Source organism: Dendrobates tinctorius, unplaced genomic scaffold, assembly GCF_039654945.1.
Source record: "Dendrobates tinctorius isolate UK_male_01 unplaced genomic scaffold, ASM3965494v1 ptg000147l, whole genome shotgun sequence".
Classification (NCBI taxonomy): Eukaryota; Metazoa; Chordata; class Amphibia; order Anura; family Dendrobatidae; genus Dendrobates; species Dendrobates tinctorius.
The window spans coordinates 17,852,524-17,869,513 of NW_027361814.1; the positions used below are offsets into that span (position 1 = coordinate 17,852,524).

The window sequence follows — 16,990 nt, forward strand, 5'->3', positions numbered from 1 at the left end:
TTTGTATATATATATATATATATATATATATATATATAGTGCACGGCAAGAACAGTTCGTAATAGGCTCCTAGAGGCAGGGCTCAAGTCATGTAAAGCTAGATAAAAGCTTTTCATCAATGAGAAGCAAAGGAGTTCCAGGCTGAAGTTTGCCAAAGACCATAAGGATTGGACCATAGAGGACTGGAGTAAGATAATCTTCTCTGATGAGTGTAATTTTCAGCTTTGCCCAACACCTGGTGGTCTAATGGTTAGACGGAGACCTGGAGAGGCGTACAAGACACAGTGTCTTGCACCAACTGTGAAATTTGTTGGAGGATCGGTGATGATCTGGGGATGCTTCAGCAAGGCTGGAATTCGGCAGGTTAATCTCTGCGAAGGACGTATGAATCAATCAGCATACAAAGTTATCCTGGAAAAACAAAACAGATGATTCCTTCTGCTCAGGCAATGTTCCCCAACTCTGAGGACTGGTTTTTCCAGCAGGACAATGCGCCATGCCACACAGCTAGTCAATCAATGTGTGGATGAAGAACCACCACATGAAATCCCTGTCATGGCCAAGCCCAATCATCTCCAGACCTGAACCCCATTGAAAACCTCTGGAATGTAATCAAGAGGAAGATGGATAGTCACAAGCCATCAAAGAAGAACTGCTTAACTTTTTGTACCAGGAGTGTCATAAGGTCACCCAAAAGCAGTGTGAAAGACTGATGGAAAGCATGCCAAGACGCATGAAAGCTGTGATTAAAAATCATGGTTATTCCACAAAATATTGATTTCTGAACTCTTCCTGAGTTAAAACATTAGTATTATTGTTTCTAAATGATTATGAACTTGATTTCTTTGCATTGAGGTCTGCAAGCACTACATTTTTTTGTTACTTTGACCATTTCTCATTTTCTGAAAATACTAAATTTAGTGCTTGGAAATTCGGAGACATGTTGTCAGTAGTTTATAGAATAAACGAGCAATTTACTCTACAATATACCTACAAAGAAAAAATCAGATAGGTGTTTATAGTTATGCTTATATATAATACTAGATGGTGGCCCCATTCTAACGCATCGGGTATTCTAGAATATATATGCAGTTTATTTTTGAAGATTTAATAATAATGCAATAATGCACCCCCCAATCCTGATATGTATGGTTCTCTCACCCCCAATCCTGATATGTATGGTTCTCTCACCCCCATTCCTGATATGCATGCTACCCCTCAACCCCCTATCCTGGTATGCATGGTCCCCTGACCCCCCAATCCTGGTATGCATGGTCCCCTCACCACCCTTTCCTGGTATGTATGGTCCCCTCACCCCCCAATCCTGGAATGCATGGTCCCCTCACCACCCTTTCCTGGTATGTATGGTCCCCTCACCCCCCAATCCTGGTATGCATGGTATCCTCACCCCCCTTTCCTGGTATGCATGGTCCCCTCACCCCTATTTTGTGATTTGCATGGTCCCCTCAGCCCCCAATCCTGGTATGCATGGTCCTCTTACCCCCCTTTTGGGGTATGCATGGTCCCCTCACCCCCCAGTCCTGGTATGCATGGTCCTCTCACCCCCCAATCCTGGTATGCATGGTCCCCTCACCCCCCAATCCTGGTATGCATGGTCCCCTCACCACCCTTTCCTGATATGCATGGTCCCCTCACCCCCCAATCCTGGTATGCATGGTCCCCTCACCACCCTTTCCTGGTATGTATGGTCCCCTCACCCCCCAATCCTGGTATGCATGGTATCCTCACCCCCCTTTCCTGGTATGCATGGTCCCCTCACCCCTCTTTCCTGATTTTCATGGTCCCCTCACCCCCCAATCCTGGTATGCATGGTCCTCTTACCCCCCTTTTGGGGTATGCATGGTCCCCTCACCCCCCAGTCCTGGTATGCATGGTCCTCTCACCCCCCAATCCTGGTATGCATGGTCCCCTCACCCCCAATCCTGATATGCATGGTCCCCTCACCCCCCTTTCCTCGTATGCATGGTCCCCTCACCCCCCTTTCCTGGTATGCATGGTCCCCTCACCCCTCTTTCCTGATATGCATGGTCCCCTCACCCCCAATCCTGGTATGCATGGTCCTCTTACCCTTTTGGGGTATGCATGGTCCCCTCACCCCCCAGTCCTGGTATGCATGGTCCTCTCACCCCCCAATCCTGGTATGCATGGTCCCCTCAACCCCCTTTCCTCGTATGCATGGTCCCCTCACCCCCCTTTCGTGGTATGTATGGTCCCCTCACCCCCTATCCTGGTATGCATGGTCCCCTCATCCCCCAATCCTGGCATGCATGGTCCACTCACCCCCCAGTCCTGGTATGCATGGTCCCCTTACCCCCCAATCCTGGTATGCATGGTTCCCTCACCCCCCTTTCCTGGTATGCATGGTCCACTCACCCCCCTTTCCTGGTATGCATGGTCCCCTCACCCCCCTTTCCTGGTATGCATGGTACTCCCTCACCCCCCAATCCTGGTATGAATGGTCCACTCACCCCCCAATCCTGGTATGCATGGTCCCCTCACCCCCCTTTCCTGCTATGCATGGTCCCCTCACCCCCTATCCTGGTATGCATGGTCCCCTCACCCCCCAATCCTGGCATGCATGGTCCACTCACCCCCGACATCGGGATCCAAAATGGCGTCGGCGAGATTTCGCTGACGCCATCTTTTTGGATCCCGAGTCGTCCATGCCAGCGACATGTTCTTGCGGCGACGCCATCTTGAATATCGCGGGATTTCACGAAATCCAAGATGGCGTCGCCGCAAGAACATGTCGGCGGCCTGGAGAACGTCTGGATCCTGGATCGCGGCGGCGGAGGAAGATGTCGGGCAGCGACGATGACGGTGTGAGTATGAGAAACGGAGTGAGAGAAAGGAACGTATGTGGAGTGAAAGAGTGAGTGGACGTGAGTGGAGGTGAAAGGTGAGAGGAGTGTGTGTTGAGGCGGTGTGGTGTGTTGAGGGTTAACATGTGCGTGTGTGTGTGTGCGTGCGTGCGTGGTGACGTCACCGGTTACAACTGGACGGAAGTTGTTACAACCGGAAGCTGCTTAGGGCATTTATTATTATATAGATGGGGGTGTATCAATCTATAGGTATATCACTATATAGTCGTATGTGCACAGTATGGGTGTAGTTACACGTCTATAACTCATATATAGGGCACATATATAATTATATATACACACATACTGTGTAATGGAGAGGTTGCACACCTTTTTTTAATATATTTGTATTTTCAGCACTTTCAAATGCTTCTACAATGTTTTCCCTCAGACCCCGCCGGATCCCGCTCCCTTCTGCTCCTTCTCCTTGATAACCATGTGCCGCTCTCTATCTCTATCACGTTTCGGAAGTTCGGTTGCAGTAAACTACTGAATGTCAACAATCCTCAACATCCAATCAGCAGTCCCGTTGATATCACGTGTGGGTGTAAGGCTGCGGATTCTGCTCTCTGATTGGTGGAGCTATCGCGTTTGCACCTCGATAGGATGTCGCCGCTAGATGGGCGGGACTTAGGATGGCGGGAGCTTTGATTGACAGGCGCTGTTGGGCTCCCCTGTCCGGTCAGTATTCGGTCGCCTGAGCGATTACAGGGGTTCGTACCATCAGGCTGCGCATTGTGGAGAGCCATGGCAGACGCCGGGCAGGTACTTGTGGTACCGCGGCTGCTGGAGACATGAGCCTGATTAGGCGCTTGTTCAGGGTGTAATGTAACTTTAATGAGGAAGGGTTTTTTTCTTGGTCACATTATATAAGTTGTATATTATTATTATTATTTCTCCTCTCCGTGTTTGCCTCTCTCGGACGTGTTGCACATTTTATTGCCGTTTTTCTAGAGTTTTATGACTCTGGTCGCCTTTTATCCCGTACTTTCTGTGCAGCAGTCCAGGGTTTTTTTGTTTGTTTTTTTTTTTTTAATTTTCTGCTATTTCTTCATTTATTTTAAATATATTTTTTCCCTTTTATAATACCAGATAGATACAAGGGTTAAAGGAGACGTCCAGGTACTAAAAATAATGAAAGCATGTATGTGCCCCGTACATATGAGCTGGAAGGCATAGGGTGTTGGTGGGACCCCAGCTGACCGTCCGATGGGGTGTGAGGGGCCCCAACTCTCCCCCTGAGGAGGGTTTATGTCCAGGAGAGAAGGATCAATCTGAGGAAATTGAAATGCCCAGTTCTTATGGTTTCAGGGAAGATAAGCAGATGCCAGAGAGCAATCAGCAGAACTGATCCAGATGCTCGTGCATATGGGGGAGTCAGGAGAGTCGGCCGCAGCTATTTCTTGCTGCTTAAAAAAAAAAATAAATCTAAGCTCTAATTGCCCACCAGACCTGATCTCCCACCGGTCTCTGCTGCTTGCTCTTGGCTAGGCGCACTGGAAACAGTCAATCACGATCTGTGGTGGGTCAGCGCTGTGGCCAGTGATTGCCTAACACGCTCCACCACTGCTGCATTCATTGTCTATGGGGCTGCGCTTGGCTTTCTCCTGCAGTCCAATAATGAATGGAGGGGTGATCGGGCATCTGACCTTTCTCTCCGTTTTGGAACAGGGATAAAAGTTCCCCCTCGAGAATAAAATGTACCCAACTGTGCCGGACCCCCTAGTGATTTGCAAGTTATCACCTACAGCTCTGGCAAAAAAAAAATTAAGTGACCACTTTCAAATGTTCAGTTTGTCTGATTTTTCTCTTTATAGCTATATTTTTGAGTAAAATGTAAATTGCTCTTTTATTCTATAAACTACTGACAATATGTCTCCGAATTTCCAAGCGCTAAATTTTGTATTTATTTTTAGAAAATGAGAAATGGTCAAAAAGAACAAAAAATGCAGAGCTTTCAAACCTCAAATACTGCTAAGAAAACAAGTTCATAATCATTTAGAAACAACAATACTAATGTTTTAACTCAGGAAGAGTTCAGAAATCAATATTTTGTGGAATAACCATGATTTTTAATCGCAGCTTTCATGCGTCTTGGAAAGCTTTCCACCAGTCTTTCACATTGCTTCTCGTGCAAAAATGTAAGCAGTTCTTCTTGGTTTGATGGCTTGTGACTATCCATCATCCTCTTTATTACATGCCAGAGGTTTTCAATGGGGTTCAGGTGAGGAGAATGGGCTGCCCATGACAGGGTTTTGATGTGGTAGTCTCTTAATTTTTGCCAGAGCTGTATCTCACTGTTAGGTAAATACTTGTTTTCACTGGAGAGCTCTTTTCTTTCTCGCTTCATTGGGGGACACAGGATACCATGGGTGTATGCTGCTGTCGCGAGGAGGCTGACACTATGCAAATAAGAAAGTTAGCTCCTCCCCACCAGTATACACCTACTGACAGGCCCAAATTACCTCAGTTTGTGCTTAGTGTCTGAAGGAGGCGGACCTGAATCTAACACCAGATCCGCAGTATTTTTTTCTTTACAGGTTTTGTGTGTGTTATTAATCTTTTCACCTTTATTTTTCAGATACAGCTTGTCGGGTAACAGGATGCAGAATGCTCACCCTGTTTTCCCACATTTAAGCGACCGAGAGAGCAGTGTGGTGTCACCCACATCGCCTACTCTCGGGCCCGCTGGCAGGACTTTGTCCCCTGTCCCCTTAAGGGTGTTTCACAGCGACTCTCGGTGGCCAGTCCTTGCCTATTCCCCTCCTCACCCCTCTCCTCGGAGAGGGCTGAGAGGAAGACGGTGGTCACCGGTGGTGGCCTTCCCCCTTATTCTTGAGGGGTGACACTGTCTTCTGCGCCGTCGGGACACGGTGCTGGAAGGAGAATTGTTTTCCCAGGACCCTCTTCCCCGAGGGCTCCTGATGTCGTCCTCAGCTTTGAAGAGGAGCCGGATTCAAGAGACAGGTAGTAGGCTTCCCTCCCCCGACAGCGCTAAGCCCCTGTAGTACCCACCAGTAAGCCACTGCAGCCCCTGCTTCTCTTCTGATTCAAATTCTGCGCCTTTTTCTTCACATAGCGCGCGCTGTCCGACATTTTTTTTTCTTACAGCCCTCTTCCTCCGGGCTGCTCTCCAGTTAGGCCACGGCCCCTCTGGCTCTCCCACTATCAACGGCCTCTTCTCCCCTGCTGGGGCACGCCTCCTGGCCGACGTCAGCCAATCGGCGCCTTCCTTTCATTTTCCAGCGCCGGGCACGCCCCCCTGCCTGTTCCTAAGTCCCGACTCTCCCTCAGGCGGGCCAACCTATCATTACGCTGCATTCGATTTCTCCGGGAGGACACGCCCCTTTGTGGCCCTCCCGGCCTGTCTGGCCAATTACTAGAGGTGCCTAGGTTAACCCCGCCCTCCGTCCTGCTCTTCTCGTGGCTCAGAGTGCACAGCCTCCATCTTGTGCTCCTGCAGCATCTTTTCTCTCTGGGACCTCAGATACCAGCCTCCTCATCTGTGTTCTGGTGGGGGACTCAGTTACCTGCGCTTCTGCTGCTGCATCGCTGTGTGTCTGGTAGACTCTTCTTTCCTTACCCTGACTGGCTGTTAACTCCCCTCAGCAGTATCACCTCCATAGCGTTCTGCTCCAGTATTCACTTAGACTCTACCCATCCCCAATTCTGTAGGGGCCTCTGCCTATATCCTACGGTAGTTCACTACGCTTGTGCCCTCTGTAAGAGAAAGTGGGCTTCAGGCCAGCCGTCCCCTCTCTGCTCGTCCTGCAGTCCTTCCACCATGTCGGCGCCTCAGGACTCCTTTAACGCCCGGGATGAGAGCACTCCCCACCCCCCCCCCCCACCTCCTGAGTGGGCCGTTACCATTTCTCAATCTGTTTCAGACCTCACCAAAATTTCGCAGTCCCTGGTACAGGTCCTGGAATGTATGCCGCATCTATCTGCCGCCACCAGTGCTCCGAACACCTCTCACGGTGATTCGCACGCAACTGACCATGACCTCCCCAGGGACAGATCAGGAGAAAGGACTAGGAAGTGGACTCTGTGTAGCTCTTCCTCAGATTCGGCAGCACCAAGGGTGCCCTTCTCTGCCCGTTCCCCCTCTTCGGAGGCAGATGTCGGGTCAGACGTAGCTTCTCTGTCAGAGTCTGATTCTGACGCAGATCACACCTCTAGAACGCAGGACATGGTAGATAGCCTTATTTCGGCTGTTGTGCAAACGCGCGACATTAAGGAGGAAAATGCTACTGCTCAGGACCAATCTGTTTCTTTCAAACGGGTAAAACGTCCTTCCAAGCATTTTCCCAATCACAACAAGTTTGACATCACTACCTCTACACACTGGGAAAATCCAGGAAAACGCTTCCCGGGAAGAAAACATCTGGACATCCTTTACCCCTTTAGTCCTGACCTCGTCAGCAAATGGTCAGAATCTCCTAAGGTGGACCCGCTGGTTTCACGTTTAGCATCTCAAACAGTCCTGTCCATTCCCAATGCGGCATCTCTCAAGGACACTATGGACAGACAGATTGAGGCCTTAGCCAAGTCAGCCTTTGAGGCATCAGGCACTTCCTTTTGCCCTAACTTTGCCTCATTGGTGGCGAAAGCAATATCTGCCTGGGCCAAGATACTCCGTCGAGGCATTGTGGCAGCAGCTCCCACAGAGGAGCTAGCAGATTTGGCAGATCAAATTGCCCATGCTGGTAAATATTTTTTGAACGCCTCCCTGGATGCTGCTACTTGCTCAGCAAGAGCTAACAGCAACATTATTGCTATTCACCGCATCCTTTGGTTGAAGATGTGGAACGCAGATCCGGCTTCCAAAAAATCTCACTGGCCTACCTTTCCAGGGCGCCAGACTCTTTGGGGCAAGCTAGACCAGATCATTTCGGATGCCACCGGAGGCAAAAGTACTTCTCTGCCCCAATCCAGGCCAAGATGCACCTTCAACAGAAAGGGCCCTCAGCCTTTTCGGCCCTTTCGGCCTTTCTCTTCCTCAGGCGGATCCTCTCAACAGGACCGTCCTTGCGCTCAGGGAGAAAGAAGGAAACCTTCCTTCAAACCTGCCCCTCGCTGGAGGTCTAGGAGCCGCCCCTCTAAGCCCTCCGGTTCTCGTGGCCACTGAGTTTCCTCTAAATGACGGAATCTTTCCAGGGTGGGAGGCAGGCTTCTTTTCAAGGAAACTTGATTGGCGGCGGTTAACGCCTGGGTCAGGAAGGTTGTCACATCAGGCTACAAAACAGCATTTTCTTCGCCCCCAAAAGGACGTTTCTTCCTTTCTCGTCCATCAAAACAGCCCTCTCATGCCCCAGGGCTTTCCCAGGCTGTCTCTTCTCTCCTAAACTCAGGAGTGATCGGACCCGTTCCTTGGCCCGAACGTTTTTTCGTGTTTTACTCAAACTTGTTCGTAGTCCCAAAAAAAGGTCGAAGGAGCCGTCCATCTTGGACCTCAAGCAGTTGAATCGTCAGCTTCAGGTTCGCCATTTTCTAATGGAGTCCTTGCGCTCGGTGATCGTCTCCATGGAACCGGGGGAATACCTTTGCTCTGTGGACATTCAGGATGCTTACTTGCACGTTCCTGTTTGTGTGCAGCATCAGAAGTTCCTCAGATTTGCCATACAGGAGTGCCATTATCAGTTCACCGCTCTCCCATTCGGTCTGGCGTCCGCCCCCAGAGTCTTCACGAAGATCATGGAGGTGGTTATGGCCATCCTGCGTTCACAGGGATTCTTATAATCCCTTATCTCGACCTTCTCCTGATCAAGGGTCCATCTCGCCGAGACTGCAATCACAGCCTCCAGATCACTCTGGACACGCTGCATCGCCTCGGCTGGATAGTCAACAAAGAGAAGTCGACCCTGATCCCAACTCAGCGTCTCTTATTTCTTGGCATGGAATTCGACACCAGCCAAGCTCGAGTCTTCCTTCCAAAAGAAAATTTCTTCCCTCCGACAGGAGAGCAAAGCCCTAAAGCGCCCGGTCCCTCTTCCTATTCAGCTCTGCATGAGAGTCCTAGGGAAGATGATTGCTTCCTTCGAAGCAGTGCCGTATGCCCAGTTTCACTCCAGCCCTCTCCAGCTGGCCCTCCTGTCTGCTTGGGACAAGACGACATTCTTCCTGGACCCAGGGCTGTGGAGTCGGAGTCGTGGAGTCTGAGTCGGAGTTAGTTTTGGTTGGAGTCGGTAGAAATGTTCCGACTCCAGCTTTAAAAAATATGTATTAATATTTCATAATTGAACTTTCATATGAATTTTATAAATGTTACTCAAATATATATGTTCTATCAAACTATGAACAACAGTGATAAGCAGTTCTGCTGGAGATAGACATTTCTTACTTCTTGTGTGTCACTGTTCTCCACTGCCCTTATCTAATCTTATACTTGGTTAACCTCATGCTGCCCCAACCCCCCTACTTAGTGTATGAAACTGAAAGTGAAAATGTGTTGCAAATTCTTAGTAGTAAAGCTCCTCCTCTAGACTAGATCATACTAGGTGTGCGTCTTCCAAGCATCTCACAGCTGCCTGCTACTCAGAAGAGGAAGACTGTAAGAAGTATTATCCTTTCAACAAACTTTGCATCAGTTAACTGTGAGTACATGAGGAATAATAACAGTATTACTGACCACTATATCAGTTGTACGACCTGGCAATAATTTTGTACAATTGTTTTTAGGAAAAACAATTGTCATTTGGATTGTGAATGCAGAATTAAAAACCTGAGAATGTCAAAGAAGCATCACATTAAATCAGCTGTATTTGAACATTTCACCATCACTCAAGATAGAAAACAATGTCTGTCAGTGTATGACAAATGATCCAGACGAAAACAAATGCTGTGAAGCCAAGATGAGTGCATATTCAGGCAAAGATAAAAATGCTCCTACCAGAGCTTCTAATCTAAAGAGACATTTACAGCGCTTTCATCCAGAAGTACTGAAAGCAGTGGATGAGAAAGACTGCATCCAAACCAATGAACCAGTGCCCAGCTCTTTCAGCCAAACAAAGGAGCAGAGAACTTTGCAGCCATCAGTTACAAGATATTTTGTCAGTGACAAAGTTACTGTGACAATGACAGTAGATACATTTAAAAAACAGATCATAGAGCTTGTTGTAAAGGATAGTGTGCCTATTTCATTATTTTCACGACCAGCTTTTATGTGTCTGAATGGGGAAATGGCCCGCAAGCTTGGTGTTTCTCTGGAGAGAGAGAGTATTAGAAAATTAGTAATCGAAGAAGCTTTTAAACAAAAGGAAGAACTTAAAAAAACTCTCAAGGGACGCTTTCTGTTTCTTAAAATGGATGCCTGCACACGTCACAGAGTGAACTATTTTGCCATCAATGTCCGATTTGTTTGTGACAAAAATGAAATAGTTACCAAGACATTGGCAGTAAAAGACACCAAAGCTCATCACACCAGTGAGTTTCTCCAGGTCTTGGTGGAAAAGGTTCTGCAAGACTATGAACTTAAAAAAGAGCAAGTTCTTTCTGTCATAACTTACAATGCTTCAAATATGATAAGTACTATTAAGCTAATGAATGAGAGCAATGATGGTGACCAGCAGCTAGAAGAACATTCTGGGTCCACAGACACAGAAATGTTTGAAATAGAGGAACACAGTATTGTAACTGAGGAGCAAACTGAAGTTGCTTCAGATGAACAGCAACATGATAGTTTAGATCTTGTTGAAACTGTGTCAATATGTTCTTTCATTCATCACATGCACTGTGTTGTGCATACGCTACAGCTGGCTATAAGAGACAGTCTGCAAGAAGGACATGCTGCTGCACTGATTGGCAAGGTGAGAAAATTGGCTACTGTTGCCAGAACCCCTAAAGTTGACTCAATTTTGAAGAGACGTGCTGGAAAAGGGACAATTATTGATCAAGCCACGCGATGGGGCAGTACTTACTTAATGATTTAGCGCTTGGTTGAACTGAAAACCTTTCTTGTAGACATGGCTAACCCTCAACTGACGCTAAATGAAAGTCAGTGGAATCAGGTGACTGAGCTGGAAAAATTGCTAGAGCACCCATTTACAGTGACTAAAAAATTACAAGCAGAGGACTTAACTCCAGGTATTTTCTTAAAGGAGTGGAAGAACCTGTCCCAAAGAGGAGGGTTAATTGCAAGTGGCATTGCTACATCAATGAAACGGAGAGAGGAGCTACTATTACAAAATAACATTCTTTTGGCAGCTGTTTATGTAGACCCAATGCATCGGATTCTTCTAGATGATCAACAGCTAAGTAAAGGAAAAGAAGCTCTTTGAAATAGCAGTAAGGATGAAAGGGTTGCAGAACAGTCAGGAGGAACAAGAAGAATTTGGTTGTCCTGCCACATCTTCACCCTCATCATCAACTGATGAAGAATTTAATTTCGAAAAATATTTGGATCACAAGGACCGTGCAAAGCGTTCCCGCATAGAAGAAGAGTCATCCCCATCAAGGAACACAGCCAGTACATTTCAGCAGAATTTTTCATGTGCACTAAAAGAAATTGAGAAATTTGACCGTTCATCAAAAATAACAGTGCAACAAGCGATTCCTCTGTATCCTGACATTGTCAGAGATGTTGCCCGAGTGGTTACTGCTTTGCCACCAACACAAGTTAGTGTAGAGAGGTTGTTCTCTGCTCTCAAAATAATTAGATCAGATTTGAGGGCATCCATGAAGGAGGATCTGACAGAGGCAATACTTTTTCTGAGGACGAATTTATAGATTTCTTCTTATTAACTGCATAAAAGTGTTTATTGCATATTTACTTACAGTTTAGAAAAGTTTATAAAAGTTATTTGCTATATTCTAATTGTATTCTAATAAATGTAGTTTTTGCTCTAAGTGGTCTGATTACTTATATGATGGTGAGAAACTGAATAAGCACGATGTTTAATATTTTACAACAGTAAATTTGTTGTTATGAATTGGCCATTTATGAAGGAGTCTGAGTCGGAGCCTGATAAAATCCAGGAGTCGGAGTCGCAACTGTGGCTTACCGACTCCACAGCCCTGCCTGGACCGCCCAGTGCTTCTGCCTCTCAAGGTGAGGCAATCTCTAACGTGGTGGACGTTCCCCACCTCGTTCCTACGTGGGAGATCCTTCCTTCCCATTCGATGGCAGGTCATCACCACCGATGCCAGTCTCCTGGGTTGGGGAGCGGTTTTTCTCCACCTCACGGCGCAAGGCCGCTGGAATGCTCAGGAAGCTCTCTTACCAATCAATCTCCTGGAGATCAGGGCAATCTTTCTTGCCCTCATCCGCTGGCAGTCCATCCTCACGGGGAAGCTTGTCCACATCCAGTCGGACAATGCCACGGCCGTGGCGTACATAAACCACCAAGGCGGAACTCGCAGCAAGCAGATCATGCTGGAGGTGGCAAAGATTCTGCGTTGGGCGGAAAGCCTTGTTCCCGCCATATCAGCCATTCACATTCGAGGAGTGGACAACTGGGAAGCCGATTTCCTGAGCCGTCAAGGGCTCGTGTCAGGCGAGTGGGCTCTCAACCCCGACATATTTCACCAAATTTGTCTGAGGTGGGGCGTTCCGGATGTCGACCTCATGGCATCTCGAGCAAACCACAAGGTTCCCCAGTACGTAGCCAGGTCTCGGGATCCGATGGCCATCGGTTGCGACGCTCTGGTATTCCCGTGGTCCCAGTTTCGCATGCCTTATCTGTTCCCACCTCTTCAGCTGATCTTAAAGGGAAGGTGCCGCAATGTTATATAATTTGCAAAAAAAGAGTAAGTAAAACATGTTGTTTCAGCAAATGTTGTACTAATTAGGATTTATGGTTTGTTTGTAATAATGTTTTAATGTAGCCACTGGTATGGCCGTCCCTGGACATAGGAGACTGCGGTCGGCTCCCGACCCCACCATTCAGCCTCATTAGCAGTGAACTGGGCACGCCCCTGTGGGCTGCACCATTCACTGCTGTAGGTGTGGCTGGGCGCCATTTTACTGTAGCCCAGTGCTATCTGCTGAGCTCCACTTTCTGCACCGTGCTTCCTGCTCCAGCTCCACTGTCGTCCTGCTCTGTCTCCGCCTCCTCACTCACAGCCCCAGTGATCTCCGATAATCTGACACCTTTGCTTTTATGAGAGCTTTTATGGCTGTCTGAGGAGGACAGTGACATATACAGCCCATAGTCTAGTGTATAATTGGAGGGGCTGGAAGTTTCACCAGTGTGGGCATATCTGTAATACTGTCTCCTGTGATACTGCCTGCTGAGCCGTGTATCTAATCCTCTCCTGTGTGATGCCTGCTGAGCCGTGTATCTAATCCTCTCCTGTGTGATACTGATTGCTGAACCGTGTATCTAATCCTGTCCTGTGTGATACTGATTGCTGAACCGTGTATCTAATCCTGTCCTGTGTGATACTGACTGCTGAACCGTGTATCTAATCCTCTCCTGTGTGATACTGACTGCTGAACCGTGTATCTAATCCTCTCTCCTGTGTGATACTGACTGCTGAACCGTGTATCTAATCCTCTCTCCTGTGTGATACTGTCTGCTGAGCCGTGTATCTAATTCTCTGCCGTGTGATACTGCTCTCCTGAAATACTCTGTGCTGCTGTCACCCTGCTGGTTTTGTGTGATCTACATGGTGGTATTGTGTATGATCTATATGGCGGCATTGTGTGTGAAGTATATGGCGGTATTATGGCATACGGGTCAGGGGTAATAGGTGCAGTCAGGGGTGGGCTGGGGAGGCAGCTGAAGAGGGGGGTCTCATTTTTATCGTTACTGTATGGCTCCATTCCCCCCCCAGCCTGCTTCCCAGCGTCACCCCGGACTGCGCCTGTCGCCTCGCTTTCACACATCGCCAGGACAGGATCTGAGGAGGGGAATGGGGTCTTTGCATGCAAAGTCTGGATCAGAACAGGCCATCAATCAGCAGAAATGTTTCCTGGATTTCTGTGCTGCTGTCTCCCTGTTCCTCCCCCATATATCTCCCTCTGTGCCCCCCATAGACCAGCGCACTGCTCTCCTGAAATACTGTGTGCTGCTGTCACTCTGCTCCCTCTACCATATATCTCTCTCTGTGCCCCCCATAGACCAGCACACTGCTCTCCTGAAATACTCTGTGATGCTGTCACCCTGCTCCCAGAATCCTTGCTGCCTGCCATGCTCAGTGACCAAAGACCCCATTCCTCTCCTCAGATCCTGTCCTGGCGATGTGTGAAAGCGAGGCGACAGGGGCCTGATATATGGAGGAAGGAGCAGGGTGACAACAGCACAGAGTATTTCAGGAGAGCAGTGTGCTGGTCTGTGGGGGGCACAGACGGAGATATATGGGGGGGGGAGGAGCAGGGTGACAGCAGCACAGAGTATTTCAGGAGAGCAGTGTGCTGGTCTATGGGGGGGCACCCTGTTCGGTGCCAGGGATTGTACATAGAGCGCTGTGTTTTATACACATGGATGGGACAGTCTGCTCCACAGAAATCCAGGAAACATTTCTGCTGATTGATGGCCTGTCCTGATCCAGACTTTACATGAAAAGACAGTCAGTAACTTTGCAGGCCCCATCAAAATGGCTGCTCACTGTGTTCCTAGATGTCATCCTCTCTTTTCCCTTAGCAAACACCCAGAAGGGGAGGAGAGGAGTGACATCACACCCATGTCAGCAGATTCCGCCCATACAGTGTCCATTTTAGGGCATGATCATATATCAAAATCAAACATCATGGACACTGTATGCCCATAATTACTGCAGGACAGTAATGTGAGCTAGTTGTACACTAGGTTTTTGTGCCAAATTTCAGTATCTGCTCCCCCTAGTGTTAACAAGTGGAAATGCCAAACTTTTTAAAATTATTTTTCATATTTTACAAAATTAAAAACAAATGATAATATTTTTTAAGAAAATGTAAACTTTCATTCTTTACATTTTTTTTCAATTGCTGAAATTTTTTTTTTGGGATGGCACCTTCCCTTTAAGAATCGTGAAAAAGATAAAGGCAGAAGGGGTTCCCGTTCTGTTAGTAGCTCCAGATTGGCCACGAAGGGCCTGGTATGCGGAGCTAGTAAACATGCTTTCGGACGTCCCCTGGAAGTTTCCAGACCGTCCGGATCTTCTATCGCAGGGGCCCCTCTTCCACCCGAATTCTCGGTCTCTGAATTCAATGGCGTGGCCGTTGAGGCCGCGGTCCTGAGAGATGCGGGTTTTTCCCACAAGGTCATCCAGACCATGATTAAGGCAAGGAAGCCGGTGTCATCTTGCATCTATCACAGTTGGAAAGTCTTTTTTCGGTGGTGTGAGGACTACAGTGTTTCCTATGACTTTTTCTCTTCCTTCCGTTCTGGGTTTTCTGCAGACTGGTCTCGACTCCGGCCTTTCCCTCTGTACCTTTTAAAGGGTCAGGTGTCTGCTCTAGCTATCCTCTTCCAAAGAGATCTGGCTTCTTTTCCCCAGGTGAAGACTTTTCTTCATGGCGTCGCTCACATAGCGCCTCCTTACCAGTCTCTCCTGTCGATCCATGGGATTTGAATCTTGTTTTAAGCGCTCTTCAGCGTGCGCCTTTCGAGCCGATTCAGGGCATTTCTCTTTCCCTCCTCTCGTGGAAGGTTGCCTTCCTAGTCACTATCACTTCTATTCGGAGGGTCTCGGAGTTGGCAGCATTGTCCTGCCGTTCCCCTTTCCTAGTTTTGCACCAGGATAGTGCTCCGACCGGTTCCGGCCTTTCTGCCTAAGGTGGTCTCTGCTTTTCACATCAATGAAGACATTGTCCTGCCCTCTCTGTGTCCCTCTCCAACTCATCCCTTGGAGAGATCCTTGCACAAGTTGGACTTGGTCAGGGCAATTCGAATCTACCTTGCTAGGACTGCTCCTTTCCGTCAGTCCGACTCCCTGTTTGTCGTCTCGGATGGTCATCGGAAAGGGTTCCCAGCCTCCAAAACCATCATTGCTCGTTGGATTCGTTCAGCGGTTCTGGAGGCATACCGTGTCCAGGACAAACAGCCTCCTCCGGGGGTGAGGGCTCACTCTACCAGGGCTGTTGGAGCTTCCTGGGCCGTTCGTCACCAGGCTTCGGCTTTGCAAGTTTGCAAGGCCGCTACCTGGTCGTCACTCCATACCTTCGTGAGGTTCTACAAGGTAGATACTCACGCCTCTGCTGATGTAGGCTTAGGCAGGAAGATACTGCATGCGGCGGTCTCACACCGGCCGACCTAAGTTCCCTTCTCTCAGCATTTCTTTCCCACCCTCGGGACTGCTTTTGGACGTCCCATGGTAACCTGTGTCCCCCAATGAAGCGAGAAAGTAAGGGGGATTTTTGGTACTTACCGTAAAATCTCTTTCTTGGAACCTTCATTGGGGGACAGAGTACCCTCAGTTAATATTGTACCGTGTTGGCTAATGTGCCTTGTTTGGTTGGTACATAGGTTGAGTTCTTACAGTTGAGTTTCTTATAGTAGCTCCTTATACTGCTTTAGCACCAACTGAGGTAATTTGGGCCTGTCGGTAGGTGTATACTGCTGGGGAGGAGCTAACTTTTTCTTATTTGCACAATGTCAGCCTCCTAGCGACAGCAGCATACACCCATGGTAACCTGTGTCCCCCCCCCCCCCCCCCCAATGAAGGCTCCAAGAAAGAGATTTTATGGTAAGTACCAAAAATTCCCCTTTAAGGGCTAGTCCCCAAATTGTAAGATGTCACCTTATCAATGGGATATGAGGACAACTTCCAAATCACTGGGGGTCTGACCCCAAGGCTCTGCAGCCATGTCTTGAATAGAGCAAAGTTGTACGTGCTTAACCTCCACTTCATCCATTGTCTGATATCAGTCCTATAGACCAGGGGTGGGAACCTCTGGCCCACAAATGATGTTTTCACTGACCTCCGGGCAGCTTCCCGCCAGCCCTTTAATTTCTTGCCTTCGAGCACGCATCATGCACTGCTGATCCTGTCCCACAGATAAAGATAGTATAGTAGTGACAGTCCATGTGTCTCCTGTGAAGTCTCTGCTCCTGCCCCAGCGTCTCCTGTGAGGTGTCTTTGCTCCTGCCCCAGCGTCTCCTGTGAGGTGTCTGTGCTCCTGCCCCAGCGTCTCCTGTGAGGTGTCTGTGCTCCTGCCCCAGCGTCTCCTGTGAGGTGTCTGTGCTCCT

The 16,990-nt window shown here is 48.3% G+C and overlaps 1 protein-coding gene across 4 annotated transcripts in view; it reads left to right on the forward strand.

Annotated features, from left to right (window-relative positions):
* Positions 1-3,416: 3,416 nt before the first annotated feature.
* Positions 3,417-16,990, forward strand: part of SFR1 (SWI5 dependent homologous recombination repair protein 1) — a 31,690-nt gene continuing 18,116 nt past the window's right edge. The window contains exon 1 of one of the 4 annotated variants that reach the window (XM_073546501.1): positions 3,417-3,563. Coding sequence is in view for 1 of the 4 variants with exons in the window: in XM_073546502.1 (XP_073402603.1) it covers positions 3,630-3,647 (18 nt within the window). In the remaining 3 variants the exon portion in view is untranslated. Of the gene's footprint in view, positions 3,648-16,990 lie in introns of all 4 variants that reach the window. The other 3 variants (XM_073546499.1, XM_073546500.1, XM_073546502.1) reach the window with 3 other exon arrangements.